Source organism: Bufo gargarizans, chromosome 2 (assembly GCF_014858855.1).
Source record: "Bufo gargarizans isolate SCDJY-AF-19 chromosome 2, ASM1485885v1, whole genome shotgun sequence".
NCBI classification, from domain to species: Eukaryota; Metazoa; Chordata; class Amphibia; order Anura; family Bufonidae; genus Bufo; species Bufo gargarizans.
In genome coordinates, this window is record NC_058081.1 from 274,329,793 (window position 1) to 274,350,082 (window position 20,290).

General features: G+C 42.7%; 1 protein-coding gene across 1 annotated transcript in view; it reads right to left on the reverse strand.

Moving 5' to 3' along the window:
• The window catches only part of CAV1 (caveolin 1), a 58,894-nt gene extending 39,261 nt beyond the window's left edge, over positions 1-19,633 (reverse strand). The window contains exon 1 of the mRNA XM_044280297.1: positions 19,485-19,633. Coding sequence (XP_044136232.1) covers positions 19,485-19,514 — 30 coding nt within the window. The 5' untranslated portion in view covers positions 19,515-19,633. The remainder of the gene's footprint in view (positions 1-19,484) is intronic.
• Positions 19,634-20,290: the final 657 nt, after the last annotated feature.

Consider the following 20,290-nt stretch of genomic DNA (forward strand, 5'->3'; position numbering starts at 1 on the left):
GCATTTCAGTGTCCTTTTCATGTCCGTGAAAAAATCAGTCTGTGTAAGGGCTTATGCACACAAGCGTTATTGTTTTGTGGTCCGCAAATTGCGGATCTGTAAAACACAGATGCCGTCCGTGTGCATTGCGTATTTTGTGGAACGGAACATCTGGCCCCTAATAGAACAGTACTATCCTTGTCCGTAATGCGGACAATAATAGGACATGTTCTATTTTTTTGCGGAACAGCCATGCGGACACACGGAAGCAGAATGCACACAGAGTAATTTCAGGTTTTTTGCAGCCTCATTGAAGTGAATGGTTGCACATACAGGCCGCCAAAAAATGGAACGGACGAGAAAAATTAAATACGTTTGTGTGCATGAGCCTTTACACCCATGAAGGATCAGTGTTTGGTCCGTGTGTCCGTTTTTTGCCCTCAGTGTGTCATCCGTATACCACTGATGCTGCTCAGCTGAAAATTAATTTCCAGAGAATCTCCTATCAGTGGTCATTGAAAAACGGACACAACACAGACGCAACAAGGATGCCATCCATGTTGTGTCAGTGATTTTAACTGGCCCATAGACTTCCATGGGTGCGTTTGGTCCGCGTCACGGACCAAAGTACTGCACGTCTGCATGAATTTTTCACTGACCCACAGTCAGTAAAAAAATGTGCGAACAGACACGTTGAAATAAATGGGTAATAAAATGTCTGTGGAAAATGCAGACAGCTCACATCTGTGAAAAACGGAAATGTGAACGAGGCCTTAGTCTAAGGGGTGTACCAGTTGGTATCATATAAACGGAAGCCACAACACCAATGTGAAGAAAGCCTTCCAATCAAACTAGCTAATAGCCCAGACATATTAGAGAATAAACAGCATAATTGCATTCTTTGTTCCATATCTGCACAACGTACCCAGTACTAGTAATACAAATAGTCTGCTTAGAAAATACAATTAGAAAACAAAGACCAGTTTTTCTTTGAGGCCTCTTTCACACCTTTTTTTTCCCATTTCCGGGCCATTTTTTGCGTTCCGTATATGGAACCATTCATTTCAATGGTTTCATAAAAGGAAAAAACGGAATGTACTCTGTATGCATTCCTTTTCGGTATTTCCATTTTTCCTTTCCGTTGAAAGATAGAACATGTCCTATTATTGCCCGCAAATCACGTTCCGTTGCCCCATTCAAGTCAATGGGTCCGCAAACAAAACTGAACACATATACGGAAATGCATCCGTATGTCTTTCGTATCCGTTCCGTTTTTGCAGAACCATCTATTGAAAATGTTATGCCCAGCCCAATTTTTTCTATGTAATTACTGTATACTGTATATGCCATACGGAAAAACGGAACGGAAATGGAAACAGAACGGAAACAATGTTTTGACTTACATTGAAAGGCAATGGGAGGCAGATCTATTTTCAATTGCACCATATTGTGTCAGTGAAAACGGATCCGTCCCCATTGACTTACATTGTAAGTCAGGACCGATCCGTTTGGCTCCGCATCATCAGACGGACATCAAAACGCTTCAAGCTGCGTTTAGTGACCGTCTAAAAAACGCAACGGAGACCAAACGCAGCCAAACCGATGCATTCTGAGCGAATCCTTATCCATTCAGAATGCATTGGAGCTAAACTGGTCCGTTTTGGGCCGCTTGTGAGAGCCTTGAAACAGATCTCACAGGCGGACCTAGAAACGGCAGTGTGAAAGTAGCCTAAGACAGTCCACTTGACTTCTAAGCGCAAAAAGAGCAGCGAATTAAAGGGGTTGTCTCGCTTCAGTAAGTGACATTTATCATGTAGAGAAAGTTAATACAAGGCACTAATGTATTGTATCCATTGCCTCCTTTACTGGCTTAATTCATTTTTCCATCTCATTATACACTGCTCATTTCCATGGCTACAACCACCTGCAATCCAGCAGTGGTGGACATGCTTCCACACTATATTAAAAAGTGCTGGCCTATGCACATTTCCACAGTTGCGGCCACCAGAGAAGCCAGTGCCTTTTCATATAAAGTACAAGCACAGCCACCACTTATTAGAATGTGGTCCTTATCCCTGGAAACAAGCAGTGTATAATGCGATGGAAAAATGAATCCAGACAGTAAAGGAAGCAATATGGACAATCACAATACATTAGTAAGTGGCTTGTGTTAACTTTCTCTGCATGATAAATGATAAATGCCATTTGCTTTAGTGACAAACCCCTTTAACAGATAAAAATACAAGTTTGGCTGAATATTTTCCCACAAAATATATATATAGATCTATTCAGCTCTTCCTGCTCTATAACATGAAGAGTGTCTATACAATGTAATGGGTTCTCGCTAAAGGAGCCCTCCAGGAGTACAACATTGATGGGCTACCCTGAGGATAGATCATCAATATCTGATGGTGGAGGTCTGACTTCTGGCACTGCCACCGATCAGCTGTTTGGGAGTGATGTGGCTCGTCGGTCACATGGTCCTTTTGCAGTTCAGTCCTATCCAAGTGAATGGGCCTGGGCTGCAATACCAATCACAGCCACTATACAATGTACGGCGCTGTGCTTGGTATGTTGTGAGGAGGCTGCAGCCCTCCCCAAACAGCTGATTGCCAGCGGTGCCAGGGCTCAAACCAATCAGATATTGATGACCTATCCAGATGATAGATAATCAGTACTGAACTCCAGGAAAACACCAAATATGTGGTTTAAAGCATTTTGGATACTTTTATTTAATGTAAAGATCCAGAGCCTATCTCAGGAAGCACAGTATTTGCCCTTTTAGAAAGGTTACTCAGGCCAATACCCATTACAGAAGATGAAGAAATGTCACCATAGTGGACATGCCTGGCAACATTAGAAGACATTCTCATCTGTAGGTTGAGAGCACTGCCAAAATGATCTAGAACAAGACCACCCTGCTGATGGGGTCACTGGGTATCACAGTAATTAAGCTGAAATTACTCTAAGGCTCCATTCAGACCTCGATAACGTGTTATGCAGATCCACGAATCCTCAAAACACGGACAGCGGCAATGTGCAATCCGCATTTTGCCGGCACTAATAGAATATGCCTATTCTTGTCCGCAATTGTGCTGCCCCATAGAAATGAATGGGTCCAGTGGCGTACATACAGGGGTCGCAGGGGTCGCACTTGCGACCGGGCCCGGCACTCCAGGGGGCCCGGCCGCCTGTGGACCCGCCCTGCAGTAGTACTGTGCCTGTATAACCCGGGCGGCCGGCCGTGGCCCGCCCCCCAGTGTTGAGTTTCCCTGCTGCCAGCCCTACCCTCCCTTGAGTCTCCTCCCCGGCCACCTGTGGACCCGCCCTGCAGTAGTGCTGTGCCTGTATAACCCAGGTGGCAGGCCCGGGGCCCGCCCCCCCAGTGTTGTTTCCTTGCTACCAGCCCTACCCTCCCTTGAGTCTCCTCCCCCTGAGCAGTGGCTACCTACCATATAGGCAGACGGGGCCCCGAAGTGGAGGAGAGGCCCCGCCCCCTAATTGCTCCTATTTATCTTTCTAAAGCTAAAGGACCTTTGATGATGTCATCAGAGGTCCTGTAAGGGAACTGCACAGTGTAAAGTGTAGTTCCCAGGTTAGAACAGTGCATCTGCCAGGACCTGTGATGACATCATATTCAACATCACAGGTCCTGCAGAATCTAGCAAAGGAACTGCACCAAAAATGGTGTAGTTCCTAGGTTTCAAAGGTATATCTGCCAGGACCTGTGATGACATCATCCCAGGTCCTTCAACCCCTAACAGCAAGTATTAGAAGTTCACAATCAGCTCTGCGTTAATTCATACAGACTGGACTGGAGTGGTAAGAGGAGGTCCTCCACTTTTCATCATTTACCCCCCTCCATGCCCTGTTTTTACTCATTGGTCACTCATATATAATACTTCAGACAGTTAGGCTACTTTCACACCTGCGTTCGATCGGATCCGTTCTGAACGGATCCGCTCCTATAATGCAGACGTTTGCATCCGTTCAGAACGGATCCGTCTGCATTATAACTTAGAAAATTTTTCTAAGTGTGAAAGCAGCCTGAGCGGATCCGTTCAGACTTTACATTGAAAGTCAATGGGGGACGGATCCGCTTGAAGATTGAGCCATATGGTGTCATCTTCAAGCGGATCCGTCCCCATTGACTTACATTGTAAGTCGGAACGGATCCGCTCGCCTCCGCACAGCCAGGCGGACACCCGAACGCTGCAAGCAGCGTTCAGGTGTCCGCTCACTGAGCGGAGGTGGAGGCTGAGCGCTGGCAGACGGATGCATTCTCAGTGGATCCGCCTCCACTGAGAATGCATTAGGGCCAGACGGCTGCGTTCAGGGCCGCTCGTGAACCCCTTCAAACGGAGCTCACGAGCGGACACCTGAACGCAGGTGTGAAGGTAGCCATACAGTGACCACTACCTCATATACCTCACACACACAGTGACCATAATGTATAACTGACCACATATATCTGTAAACACTGCAGCTACAGTATTATACCTTCTATGTCTCACATCAATACACTGCTGTGTGTGTGTGTGTGTGTGTGTATATATATACACACATACACACACACACACTTCATATATTACACAGTATTATACATGCAATATGTACAGATATATAGTATATACCGCAGTGCACTGATATGTGAGGTACAAGGTATAATAGATGCTGTGTGTAGAGATATCAGTACACTGCTGTATATACTATATATGTGAGGTACGAGGTATAATAGATGCAGTGTGTACAGATATATAGTATATACAGCAGTGTACTGATATGTGAGGTATGAGGTATAATAGATGCTGTGTGTACAGATATCAGTACACTGCTGTATATACTATATATGTGAGGTATGAGGTATAATAGATGCAGTGTGTACAGATATATAGTATATACAGCGGTGTACTGATATGTGAGGTACGAGGTGTCAATACACTGCTGTATTTACTATATACCTGTACACACTGCATCTATTATACCTCACATATTACACTACTGTATATACTGTATACACTGCATATTTTATACCCCGTTCCTCACATATCAGTACACTGCTGTATATACTATATACCTGTACACACTGCATATATTATATCCTGTACCTCACATATCAGTACACTGCTGTATATACTATATATCTGTACACACTGCATCTATTATACCTCACATATTACACTACTGTATATACTGTATACACTGCATATTTTATACCCCGTACCTCACATATCAGTACACTGCTGTATATACTATATACCTGTACACACTGCATATATTATACCCTGTACCTCACATATCAGAACACTAGGGAATATACTATATACCTGTACACACTGCATATATTATACCGCGTTCCTCATATGACTGTACACCGCTGTATATAATATACATCTGTACACACTGCATCTATTATACCTCTTTTGTGTGCCAGGGCTGTTTTGTAATCCCAATCCGGCCCTGATGGCATAAATTATAAAACGCAGCAGCAAGAATAGTTCATGGAACAAAGGGAGGGGCTATTAAAGGGGAATGGGGGCCCAATTTAGATTCCTGCTATGGGCCCCAGTGATTTTTATGTACGCTCCTGCCCCTGAGTCTCCTCCCCGGCCGGCAGTGCGGCGTGCCAGACATGACGTTGAGATGCAGGGACAGGGAGAAGGCGCCGGAAAAGAAAGGGAGAGGGAGAGCGCTGCGCAAAGAAGCCGGTCCGGCTTTCAGAGTGAGGTCTGATGGGGGCTGAGAGTTGGGCAATGTATGTAAAGTTATGACCGGTGACTTGTGCTATGAAGTAATGGTTTTTTTTCTGTTGTCTTGGGGTGCAGCTCTTTTGTGTAGGCACTTCTATTGAGCTTCTAGTATATGCTTGGATGTAGCAGAGCTGGTTTTGTCATGCATTTCTTTTGCCTTCATATGGTAAAATACTTCATTGGCCTATCAATGGCTTTATAACTAACTCTGCTATATTTCTGTAGCCTACAACCTCTGACTGCCCAGTTGAAACTACTACACCCAACATGTTCTGGCAGTAATAGTAAATGGATAATGGTGCAATTCTGAGCTACTAGTCTATATAATACATATGTAGCCTACATATTTATTATATAGACTAGTAGCTCAGAATTGCACCAATATCCATTTACTATTACTGCCAGAACATGTTGGGTGTAGTAGTTTCAACTGGGCAGTCAGAGGTTGTAGGCTACAGAAATATAGCAGAGTTAGTTATAAAGCCATTGATAGGCCAATAAAGTATTTTACTATATGAAGGCAAAAGAAATGCATGACAAAACCAGCACTGCTACATAATGTAGCAGAGCTGGTTTTACGTGGGAATACCGTGGGTTATACCGAATATCATCCTCTTGTATATAGTAATATACAGTATATATATATATATATATATACATACACACACACACGCATACACACACACACACACGCATACACACGCGGCAGCGGGTTTGGGGGGGGGGGGGCCCATGGATCAGTTTCGCACCGGGGCCCCGTGGATTGTGTGTACGCCACTGAATGGGTCCGCAATTCCGTTCCACAAAATGCGGAACAAAATTGCGGACATATGAATGGACCCTTAGCCCGTACAATGTAAAACCTGTTTGTGTCTTCTGATTCAATGTATAAAAAATAAGCATGATTTCTGCGGGCTGTCACTTTCAGAGTACTGACATGCAGAGCCCCGAGAGGTATGAGTCCAATAAGGCTCTCTGAACCACCCTTCCCTGCCATCGAACGATGACTGACCGGTTTCTTTTCTGTTGTGCATAGGACAGAAACCTGCCAGTCATTGTCTGGAGGCAGGGGCAGCACGCTCCATCAGATTCATCTCCCTCGCTGCGCAGGCGCACACTCTGGGATGTCAGCACTGACTACCATAACAGAAATGACAGACCTCTGTGACGGCAGTGTAATGCAAGTGACGGGTTCCCTTTAGAAAGGGAGGTATACCTATGAACATACACAATCTATGGTTCAGGCTAGAGATAAGCTAATTTCATATTTTGAAATTCGTTCACGCTTCGTTTACTGGTAAAAGGTGAATTGCGTTATGGATTCCGTTACCACAGACCATGACGCAATTCTATGACGAAATACATAACAGGATGCCTTTAGAGGCATTCCGTTATTCATTCCTTCATAATAGAAATCTATGGGATGAAAAACGGATCCGTCCCGTTTCCATTATGCAGGGGAGTCCTCTCCTCCATAACGGAAACGGGGTGGATCCGTTATGCAGCCCATAGACTTCTATTATGACGGAATGAAATACGGAATGCCTCTAAAGACATTCCGTTATGCATTCCGTCATAGAATTGCGTTATGGTCCGTGTCAACGGAATCCGTAACGCAATTCACCTTTTACCAGTAAACAAAGCGTGAACGAATTTCATAACCGGAAATTCGCTCATCTCTAGTTCAGGCCTAGCTGAACATGAGTGGAGCCAGCCCAACTAGTCCCAGCCCCATTGTACCCTGGTGGTTTTACCTCAGTAATTACCTCAGTAATTTACCTCAGTAATTTACCTCAGTAATTTCTGGCTTTGGTCTGCACCTACATAACACATGAAGGGTGCAATTCACACTTCAGTTGGTTGTGCTGAGAAACTCGCAGCATGTGCCATTTTTATCTGTTTTCTGTTCAAGAGTCAAGACCCTTTCATTTAAAGGGATTCTGTCACCTCCCCTAAGCCAAAAAACGATTTTAAAGCAGCCATGAAGCACAGCTTACCTGGATTAGGCTGTGCTCTTTTATCTTGTAATCCATCCAGCAGTTACTCCAAAAAACGACTTTTATTGATATGCAAATGTGTCCTGAAGGTGCCCAGAGGGGCGTTTTGTTCTTCTTAGAGAGCCCAGTACCGCCCCTCTTACAGTGCCCAGCCCGCCTTCCTTGCACTGTCTAACCGCCCCCAGCCTCTCCTCCCCCTCCCTCACGCCGAACGAACTCTCGCACAGGCGCAGTACCCACTGAGGGCTGCGCCTGTGCGATCAGCAGGAGACTGAGGGCAGGAGCTTCATCCTCGTCACTGAGCATGCGCCGAGCCCAGTGACGTCCGATGCTCGCTCTTCCCTGCTGACTGAGGGAAGAGCGAGCATCGGACGTCACTGGGCTCGGCGCATGCCCAGTGACGAGGATGAAGCTCCTGCCCTCAGTCTCCTGCTGATCGCACAGGCGCAGCCCTCAGTGGGTACTGCGCCTGTGCGAAAGTTCGTTCGGCGTGAGGGAGGGGGAGGAGAGGGAGGAGAGGCTGTGGCAGGCTAGGGGCGGTTAGACAGTGCAAGGAAGGCGGGCTGGGCACTGTAAGTGGGGCGGTACTGGGCTCTCTAAGATGAACAAAACGCCCCTCTGGGCACCTTCAGGACACATTTGCATATGAATAAAAGTAGTTTTTTGCAGTAACTGCTGGACGGATTGCAAGATAAAAGAGCACAGCCTAATCCAGGTAAGCTGTGCTTCATGGCTGCTTTAAAATCGTTTTTTGGCTTAGGGGAGGTGACAGAATCCCTTTAAATAAATGGGTCCAGAAAAGTCAAACACCATGTGGATGTCCAGGTATGTCTGTGTTTTGCGTACAGAGATTGTAATGGCCGTCTGTTCATACGTGGCAGATTGGTTGCAGAATTCTAAGCACATATGGCAAGCAGAATGTGTGAAATAGTATGCGAAGAATAAGAACATCGTTTTATAGGTCAATTACTCTTTTCGGGCCAATAATATAAGAATTATATACAAGTTATGTTTGATATTAAAAGCCACCTACCTACCACGATAGGACTGAGTAGGATGCTATAAAAGCTATAATGCTGATCTATTTATACTGATAGCAATATTATTTACTGCATTTACTGAACGAAAGACTAAAAAAGCAGCCGAATGGGCAAACTTTTGCATTTGGGTAATTTTATGGCACAATAAGAAAAGTGTACACAATTATTCACTTCATTTTTTTAATGGAAAAATATAATAAAATAATCAATAATAAGACTAAAGCTGGCCATACATGTTTGATAAATGTGAACTAAACCTGGAACGGCTGGTTATTTAATGTGTATGGGGGTCTCACAACTCTCCGAGGAGATAAGGACCGGACAGTTGGATTTCAGTAGCCTATCCTTTTGTAATCAGGCAGATACGCTGCTTCATTTCCCCATTTAGGACATGTGGGAGACCGCTGTCTAATACTGCAAGCCTAAAGCTGAGAGGGTATAGCAGACCTTAGACCTGAGATATTGGCAAATCCAGCTAAATTTTGAGAGATCGGCTGAAGAGGTGACAAATGATGGCCTGGCAAACTGTAGATGAAAAGACCTGGATCATCATGTGATGAACAAGATCAGTGAAGGAACCCATGTGACCGAGGCCACTGTGACATAGTGAGCGGGCTTATGCATTTCGATTAAAATGTTCTGTATATAAAGTTCCTCATTGTTCATGTTGATAAATGATGCTTAGCAGCAATAGATCCATGCATGGCATGTGGATGTGTGATCCTTGTAATTTTCTCTAAAGTTTGGCCTGTCTTAAGCCGCATTTACACGGCTGATTACCCTATGAACGCTCGTTCCCGATAATTGGCCAGTGTAAAGGTGCCGCATATCGCCCAATGAACAAATGAAACACTCAATCATCAGGTGAAATCATCAGCACCTCCATCATGGTTCCCGGGGAGCAGATCGTGATGCCTAAACAGTAAAAATGATTTTCCATGGGAATGAGTGATAGCAGCAGCCATTGCTCTTCCCCATACTGTGGAGGCGATCACTCTATGTAAATGCTGCTCTTTACCTCCACTTAACGAGCAGCCGATTGTCCCGAAGGAATGATTCCTACCCCACAATCAGCTGCTCCTCCAAGTGTCTAAATGCAGCTTTAAGATAGCCTAGATAACCCCTTTAACTTAGAGAGTGAGACAAGGGATCTTGAGTTTCAGTTCAAAACCTAGGAACACAGGGATTCAGATCCAAATTGCTTTCCATCCTGTTTCCCATACATTGTTGGGAGACACCCCACAGTTGTCCTCCAACATTCTCAATGTTTAGCAGCAGTGAAGCCTATAACCTTTTCTTATCACACCCAGTAATGCTCCATGCCTTGCATATTTTGATGGTCCGCCTATAATGGAAATTCTTAGACAAGTCTTTCTGTTTTTTTCCATTTGTGTCTGACAGCAGTTCTGGAATACATGGTGCAGAACATCAAAATGTCATAATCAGAGGTGAAACCCTGATATCCAGTGCAAAAACTCAGCCCCACCACCTATAGTTACAATAGTGGTGTCTTCCTATGTAGCAGAAGGCTCTTAGGGCATCCTTAGGCTCCTGGACTTGGTAGTTACCCCCTGCATCCATATAGCTAAGCCCCTGGGATTGTTAGTGAACTCAACAAGTGAATATATCATTTTCACCATAAAGGACAAATATGAATCTAGATCCGCAGTTGTGATGCGTACAATACATGGCTTTTATTAGGTGCAATAAGTCCTTACCGTTACAAAAACTTAAATGGCTCTATCAGTAGGAATAACAGTTCCTGTAGATCCGAACTGTTCCACCATTGTATCTGTAAGCTGTTGAAAGCTCTATGTTGTAAATTCCACATGCCTAGTCAGATGGTTACATACTACTGCCAAGATATGATTCATGTAAGGTCTCTGCACTCCAGTACCCAGCACACTGTGTTTCCACAGTACAATAAAACTGCAAAAAGTCCCACATTTTGGGTGGAGCTCTGCACATGGCATATTTAGAATTGCAGACATAGAGTTTATTATGAACATGGGCTATATAATGGTCCAATGCAGTCTGCCATAAACAGCTCCTAGCCTTGTGTGGAACTGATTCACGGGGCAATAGGAAATGTTGGATTCTTCTACACCCTACAACCTTATCATCAGTTTTCTCACTTCTGACATTAAAGAGGCTCTGTCACCCGGTTCAAGCCTACCCTACAGACAAAAACTATAGCTTTATTTCTCATGTAGTAGGTCCAGTATGGCCGAAAAAGCAACTTTTACAAGTATGCAAATTAGTAATTCGAGCACTAAGTGGCGGGCTTATGCCTTCCGAGCACTGCTTCTGCGACGCACCCGTTTTTTGCTAATGCCGGCCTTCTGTGCCTGATCACGCCTCCATGTCCGTTGATTGACAGCGCTAGAATCGCCAGTCTAGCGCTGATATCCCGCACCTGCGCACACACTGTCACCAGCAGCAGGTGTGATGCGCAATTCATCGTCTGCAGTGGCACACATGACCCTGCTCATACTAAGGACTGCATTACACCAACAGATTATTAGTGATGAGCGGCATAGGCAATATTTGTTTTTGCGATATTTCACTAATTTTAACGCATAATATTCGCAATAAATTGCGAATTCTAGAATTTGCCATCTCCAGTCATTATTTTCACGATTGTGCAAATTGGCACTAATGATGCGCATTTTTTTGCACAATGCATGCAACTTCACATTTTATCAGGTCTGAGTAGATATTACTGATTGGTGCACTAAGTATTATCGTGACATCACAGTACTGTGTCTAACAGAGACGCTAATCCCTTACAGCACAGTTATTCCTATCACACCCTGCAACTATCAGCTACACTATATCACTATCTAACCTACACTGACTATGTCCCACTAACTATCTGTATTACATATATATGAGCTAATTAACTATCTAATGTAATTGGATAAGGAATAGGATCCAGATGAAAGCAGAGAGCACAGCAATGACACTGCTATCTCTCTCAGAACCGCAAAAAAACTGCAGAAAATGGCTGCTGGGGAGGTTCTTATATAGTAAGGGGGAGGCAACTTTCCTATTGGTTGCTAGGGATGTTGCTAAGCTCTGACAAAGACATTGCAGCCTTCTCATTGGCCCACAAGCAAGAAGGGAGGTTACTGATGAAAAAATAATAATAATAAATAGAATATTCGCAATTACGAATATATAGCACAATATTCTAGATTTTCACGAATTCTCGAAGTGCTGATATTCGCGTTTCGAATATTTGCGATCAGCGCTACAGATTATCTGACCAAATTATGTCCAATCAGACCAATAGTTAGTGTGTATAACAAAAGATCTGTGTGTGTAAATGGCCATCTGACCAATAAATGGCCAGATATCTGTCAGATAATCTGTTGGTGTAATACAGCTCTAAGGAGCAGAAGATTGACGAACAGAGCCAGGGTGCCTGAATGGAGTGACAGGGAACAGTTGAGAATGAGTTTTTCAACAGGTAACACTCTCTGGGGACTGGGTAAAATATAATCCTTGAAAACCCATTAAGCATCTTAAAGAGGACCTTTCGGTCCAAAGATTGTAAGATAACTATCAGGCTGTGTAGAGCAGCGCCCCAGGATCTCACTGCACTTACTATTATTCCGGGGCGCCGCGCCGTTCTCCCGCTATGTCCCCCGGTATTTTCGCTGACTTGGTTATACTGGGAGGAGTCTGCCCTGTTTCTTCCTGGGCGTTCCTTCTCCTAGGCTGTAGCACTGTCCAATCGCAGTGCAGAGCTCACAGCCTGGGAGAAAAAAAACTCCCATGCTGTGATCTCTCTGCTGCAATTGGACAGCGCTACAGCCAGGGAGAAGGAACGCCCAGGAAGAAACAGGCCAGACTCCTCCCAGTATAACTAAGTCAGCGAAAATACTGGGGGACATAGCGGGAGAACGGAGCGGCGCCCAGAAGTAATAGTAAGTGCAGTGAGATCCCGGGGCAGCCTGATGGTTATCTTACAATCTTTGGACCGATTAAAGGTCCTCTTTAAAGAGAACCTACTATACTCGCAAAAGAAAAAGTGTATAACACTGTGCCTTTACTACAACAGTATAATACAACACAAAAAACGAAAATTGTTTGAAAAACCATTGTACAATTTTATCAGTAGTAATAAGTCAGAGGTTTCTCAATTAGATTGAGAAACCCAGTCAGATGAGTAGCAAAACATCTTCAAGAGAAAGTCCAGTTGCTCTGACTTAGTGTTCATGCACACGACCGTATGGAAACATGGATGCACAAAAAAAAAACGGATGACATCCATGTGACGTCTGTGTTGCATACTTTTTTTTAATGGATCCATTGTAACTGCCTGTCCTTGTCCGCAAAACGGACAAGAATAGAACATGTTCTATTTTTTTTGTGGAACGGACATGCAAACATACAGAGTCATTTTCTTTTTTTTCAAGCCTCATTTTAATGAATGGTTCCGCATACGGACCTGTAAAAAGATGAAACGGAAGCTGAAGAAAAATACGTTTCTGTGCATGAGCCCTTACTACTACTGATCTACCATGACCTAGATGAATGAGAACCTTCACAGACAATTGTATATTTTTGTATTTTGATATTGGATCCTAAGGATATTTTTGCACATATTTGCGCTTTTTCTACTATATGAATGATATTGTATCCAGTATTACTTGGCATCAGTGGAATATCCTATGGGTTTTTGGACTTTCTCTCCATGTGTGGCATGTTCCTCAACCCAACCCAAGGTTAGGATGTGTGGAATGTTGACTTGCACTTTTGTACATTTTTTTTGCAGCGTTTCCCCATTTGATTTTGTTATATATCTTATCAGGGACTTGACATCAGTTTGTAATACCCTACAGTAGTCCCAACACACTGTAGAGTCATGTGAAGAACTTTCTAAGTATATGTGACCTTTGTAAATCTATATGTATATCTCCCAGTAGTGCGACATACCTTACAAAAAGTTTTAAAACATCACGTGTCTTATGTAAATGAGGCCTAAAATGTCCACTGGGTCTGTGTTTAGCTTGGAAGTGTTTTTCTGAAGCCTTTATTTTTGCAGTTTTTTTCAAATACAGAGTTAAACATTAGACACAGTAGAATAGAAAACAATTCCATTCATCTGTCACCATAATAACAGATACCCGGGTGCAAAAATAAAACAGAGTCCAATATAAAGAGAAATTAAATCAGTGCCTTCCACAATGATGACTCGTATCAATTTGAAAAGGATTCCAGTTGGTACAACCCACTCACATATCATTCTCACCATACAATTTTCAATTAGGAACGATGGCCATGGCCATTTGGGCCCCCAGCCAAGGTCCTCCCCATATCTTATCAAAATGATTATGTGTCCCTCTAGCCATGTATGTTAATTTCTACAAATGTAATGCTGCATCAATAAGAGGTACCAGTAAGGGAGAGGAGCTCTACAGTTTAGAAGAATAGATTTCCTTGCATAAAACATCAGGAGCCTATAAAGTATTCTACAGTATTTAGTAATAAGGAGGTCATTCCCAAAGCCTAGGAAGCTATTCCCAGGGGAGCACACTTCCGGTAAAACATTTAGGTGTTTAGAAACATTTTATGCACCTAGTCAGCCCAAAAAGCAGCAAGAACCAGGCATTCCCATATCATATGTATTAGAGTACCGCTTCCCCAGCCACACCTGGTACACATGTCACTAGTAAACTTATGCATCCAGACCAAGGGGACCATAGTCAAGTATACGCTATGCAAGCAATTGAGATCAGTTGGTCTCTAGCACTAATCATTGAGGAGGTCCAACAAGAGGCCAACTCATCATGAGCCTCTAAGGTCGGAATGTCACTTCCGATATTTAACCCTTTCCGGACCTCTGCCCTACCTGTCCTGCAGAGGTTGGGTCTTTAACAATGGTGCATGCATTTTATACAGAAGACACCCGGGGCTAATATCTGCAATTGGCGATAATGTTGATTGCAGACATTTACCCCTCAAAAGCCGTGGTCAAATGTGACCACAGTCTCTGAAAGTGGCAAACCTGAAGTTCTGCACTCCCGGGGCTTCAACAGTTCCCCCGTATGGTTACTGGGGAGCTATTGATTGTATCTGAAATCCCTGGTCTCTCTCAAGAAACCAGGGCTTTCACAGCTGTAGTACCTGTGGAGCTACAATAGCAATTCAATGAAATGTATTGTAAAAGCAATCCTCATCAGACCTAAGATTAGACCCCCAATCTTCATCAGACCTTAGATCAGATCAATCATCATCATCAGGCTTCTGTCCAGACCCCCAAATTAGACCCCAATCTTAATCAGACCACAGTCCTCATGAGACCTTAAATGAGACCCCCATTCCTAATCACACCTCAGATCAGACCCCCATCAGACCTCATATAAGACTTCCAAATCAGATCCCCATTCCTCAGATCAGACCCCCAAATCAGACCTCCAATTCATTATTAGACCTCAGATCAGACCCCCATCAGACCTAAGATCAGATCCCTATTCCTCGTGAGACATTAGATCAGACCCTATCAGACCTCAGATTAAACCCCATTAGTCCTCAAATCAGACCCAATTCTTCATTAGACCATAGATCAGATCCCCATCAAAGTAAATAAATGAATTTACCTCTCCTGCTCTGGACAGCACTGCTATTCTGCAAATCCAGTGGCTCTTCCTGCCCTCAGAGCAGTGAATACTGTGCTCCTGTTGCTGGCTGTACTTACCTCTCCCTGGTCTTCTCCGGGCACCTTGCTCAGTTATGCTGAGATTTTGGGGACAATTGGCCATACTTTTAGAAAAGCTATACATTATGCATGGCAAGGTGGAAAGAGTTTGGGGGGAAGGGGTAAAAACTTATGATAGGTTCCCTTTAATCCGTTCTTTTCATAGTGATGTGTGATGTTTTCAGGTAATAAGGCATATTAATCTAATCAGCTCAGCATATAGGAGCCTTGGCATTGTTTTGCATTACTATTTAGATATATTATGTACACTGATTTGTCTAAAAAAAATTATGTTATTTCCACTGACAGCTGTGTTTTTTCTGAAGCTACAAAGCTAACCTTTGTGTAATAATCCCATTTGTCCAGTGGAAAGATTGGCATTAAAGTGCAGAGGTCTTCGCAGTTTACTTAAAACATTGCATCCATTTCATAAACTACGTGTGGTTGACTTACACCACAGCTAAACAAATTTCACTACATTCCTTCTGTGATCTAACCTACGGTGTCATATTTAATGTAACACTTTGACAAACTGGAAAATTAGGATTCTTTCAAATAGTAATAAACAAAGACCTCAAAAATTCATCATCAAGGTGAGAAAAAAAATCTTGATCCCCTTATCCTCATCTACAGGAAAACTGGTCCCACTGGTGAAGTGAGAAAGGAAATGCAAGAAACAATAGGCTGACAGAAGCACGTTTCCCAACAGCCAGATGTCAGTCATTGTTCTGTTCAGTTCTTATTCATGTTGATGTATCAGTATAGAGAAAAATTTATTGACTTGTGCTTTATGAAAACAGTTTTTATTTTTCGACCAGTAAGGAATTGCCACTGTACTGGTATCTAGCTCAGATTTGGCCATCAGGGGACTAGAATGGTCTCCAGTAGTTACGAATGAGATAAGTAGGCCCATCCATAACTGGGCCTATAAAGTACATTAGAAAGTTATTATACTTGTAACAGTTTTTTTTTAAACTCTTTTTATGGTTTATTTAACCTATTTTTTATGCTGACTATATGTTTGATTTTAAGAATAGGGGTTCTGATGTAATTAGAAGCAGACATGCACTACTAAATTCGTACAGTTGGATGGTGGACCATCAGAATAATATTCTCTGGTGGGCCCAAGGTACAGTACCTGAGTCCAACACTGGTTAACACAGGAGTACAGTCACGCATTAGTGCAGCCTGGCACTTATAGGGCATAATTCCATCCATAGCAATAGCAGTTTGGAATTTGTTTCCCAATTTTATCTTTCAGTCAATTTGGTCCTATAACCATCAATTTACTTGACAGGCTTCCCTAAGACTTTGCTTATGTATGTTCATTTGTTTGCATGCATTAGGTATTATGTGGCGTATATAGGATATATACAGAGGAGGGTGGGAGGGTGGCTAATGAGCCGCAGCACTGCAGTCGCCTACATTACCACAGCCCCACATTCTGTCTTCTGCTCCTCTCTGTACTTCAGTTGTCTCCTCATGATCTCTATTCCTACAGGGATCATAATCCCTGACAAGTAGAGCAGAGAGGAGGATTAGGCAGCTCTTTAGCTCAGTATTCTGAAGTAACTGGTCCTCCTGTCTGATTTGGTTTTGTGCGTACTGATAGAATGGCGGCCATTTTAATTCCCCTAATGATTGCTCCTTAGACAAAATAAACCAATTTAAACTAATGAAAGGTATTTGGGAATATATTTATAATAAAATAATACTTTTTCGGTATTTTCAGTAATTTTATTTTATGAATTCCTGGAGAACCTCTTTAAGGCGGCCATAGACATTAGACAAAAGTTGATCAAAACAGACGATTTTAACCAAAATGAATGTTCGTCTGATAAATTATCTTCTGGAAAATTATCATTTGAAGTCAGCCATGTTTAATATTTCGGCCTGATTTAGACAAAATATCTTTCTCTCTGGAAAAGATATTTCTAGAAAGATCGTCTGGTTTCAATGAACATGCATGAGCAGTTTGAACAACTGTAATAGCCAATATGAACCAAATGTGTATGGCCGTGTATGTGAAACGTACATTCACCAAATGTTTGTCCAACTGCTATTCAACTATCAACCAACTTTTACTTAATGTGCATGGCCAGCTTTATTCATTGATAACTGAGAGGAGCAGAACAATTAAAGGGGTTGTCTTACTTCAGCAAATGGCATTTATCATGTACAGAAAGTTAATACAATGCACTTACTAGTGTATTGTGATATTTTGCCTCCTTTTCTGGCTTGATTCAGTTTTCCATCACATTATACACCGCTCGTTTCCAGGGGTTAGGACCACCCTGCAGTCCAGCAGTGGTAGCTGTGCTTGCACTTTATAGGAAAATGAACTGGCCTCTCTGGTGCCCAGGACTGTGGGAATGCACATAGGCCAGCACATTTTCCTATAGTGCATGTCCACCACTGTTGGATTGCAGGGTGGTCGTAGCCCTGGAAAAACGCAGTGTATAATGCCATGGAAAAATTAGTCAAACCAGCAAAGGAAGCAATATGGACAATCACAATACATTAGTAAGCGTCTTGTATTAACTTTCTCTACGTGATAAGTGCCATTTACTGAAGTGAAACAACCCTTTTAATGCAAAGACAGTCAACAAAGGCCTTTGAGGCTCATGTAATGTGCTAGCTATAGTACATACTACATATTATATTATCACACATCAATTAATAAAGTCATCGGTAGCTACCTTTTCTGTTACCTTTGGTTGACTCTCCCATAGTTAATGAAATGCAAGTTTAGTATTTTCCTTCCGTATTTGTGATGCTAAACAATCCTTCTAGACTGAATCAGTTATAGAACTGAATGAAAAATGTGGTAAGGTCCAATCTAGTCCAGCAGTATAGGCCCGAGATCAGGTCTTGGAGACCACCATAGCAGGTGTGCGGTGAATGTTCAATAAACTTTATTAAGAAAGCAGCTGACAATCATTTCCAGCAAACATGCTGCATAGTTGTTACCGGACTAAGCATGTCTTTCTATAAAATTTATTTGGTTTGCAGTTACATTTTCACTGTAGACTACATTTATACTGTGTATAGTTACATATATATATATATATATATATATATATATATATACCAGGACATCGCACAGTATATGCATAACCATGTCCCTTTAAGTCAAGGAAAAATAATGACTAACCAGAGGCATTGGTAGGAGGATGTATTAAAACCTCACCTATAAATAGTAGGGGAGGTGTGAAAGCATTCTATAGAGAGTGTCATACAATGCTATTGTGTCGTTCATGATAAAAAAACGGAGCCCTATTCTAGTTAAAGCATTACTCTTACCATTCCCAGACTCCTCTCACTAGCACAGATGAACTCAAACCACCTCAATCCTCACTCGGTGGAAAAGGGAGAGGCAAACTACCATGTTTCTCCTGCAATATGGACTTTGATGGGTGGCAGGGAAGAGCAGCATTGCAAGTGAAACCCTGTAATTTGCTTTTCTCAGACAACTCTACGTTTTTTCCACTCGAAGGTTGAGGTTACTCTCAATATACGTTCTGTTAAGTGGAAGTGACTTCACTACAAGGAGGTCAGTACACCTGTGCGTACAATGAGTGCTTCTCCCAGACTTCTTTTCATTATACCAATGCTCTAGGTAGAGGAATGCCAAGCTGGATCCATGTAGAATAAATACTCTGTCAAGAAAGCCAAAGTTGCATTCCATTCTCTACTCCCCCAAGCAAAGTTATTATTACTTAACTATATTTTCAAGGCGGTAACAACCCAGTGTCAGACATATCAGCTAAGAATGATCCTGTACCAGGTAGTACCACCTAGAAACCTCAAGCTTTAACTTCATAGCCCTGATAATCTGCACGTTTTCATGTCATCATCTAGCTCCTAGATCAGGTTCACTTTATTACTTGACAGGTACATATAAACATAAAGAACCCAAGAGTTTTCCAAAGAAGATGTCTATCTGAGAAACTCCCAGCAATTCTCAAGCCAAAGTAGACACACTATTTCCACATGCATTGAGAAGTCCTACCTCTTCATCTATGTATTTGCCACCAGACATGCTGTCCTTCGGTTGCCAGGAGCTCTGATTGAGATTTCAGTGAAGTATGATTTAAGGGAGGAAGATCCTGCATTGTGTAAAGGCACAGCTAGGAAAGGAGGGGAAGGAGGTGGCTGAGAGCATGATTATTGCTGGCCCAGTTCCAATGTTTGTTCTGCTTGGTTTTGGCATAGATGACAGCCGTGTTGAACTCAGACACAACCCGAGGGCTCATGAAACACCAGAAAAAGAAATAAGGTGCTTTGAGCCACAAAAGTTACCTTCCTCAATAGCATGCTCAAACATCTGCACACGTTGGCTCATCTGGCTGACGCATTACATGTTTCATCACCCAAACAGGACGGTTGCTATTGTGAATTGTTAGTTCTGGGGGGGAGGGATACTGAAAATGTAATGTGATGTGTTCTATAAAGAGATGATAACAAAAACTGGAAGTATTTTTATCATATTAAAGGAAATAGTGAATTTGAAAAGAATTTGAACCAAACGACCTGTGAAGAAGCAATGGATGGGAGAAGGGCTGGATTGGGTGGACCCTGCATTAGGGCATGTTCACAATTTCCTACGCTGAAGCAAAGTATAGTGCTCAATACTGCAAGTGTATGGGATTTTCAAAACCCCATAGACAAACTAAAGAAACGTTTATTTTAGCAACATATTTATTCTATTGGTGACAGGCTTTACTTGTGTCATTATTCGAGAATCCGTGACCAGTTTTCTGCTGCTAAGTTCTAAAAGCTCCAGAGATGCCAACAAGTCCTGATATTCATAAGCTT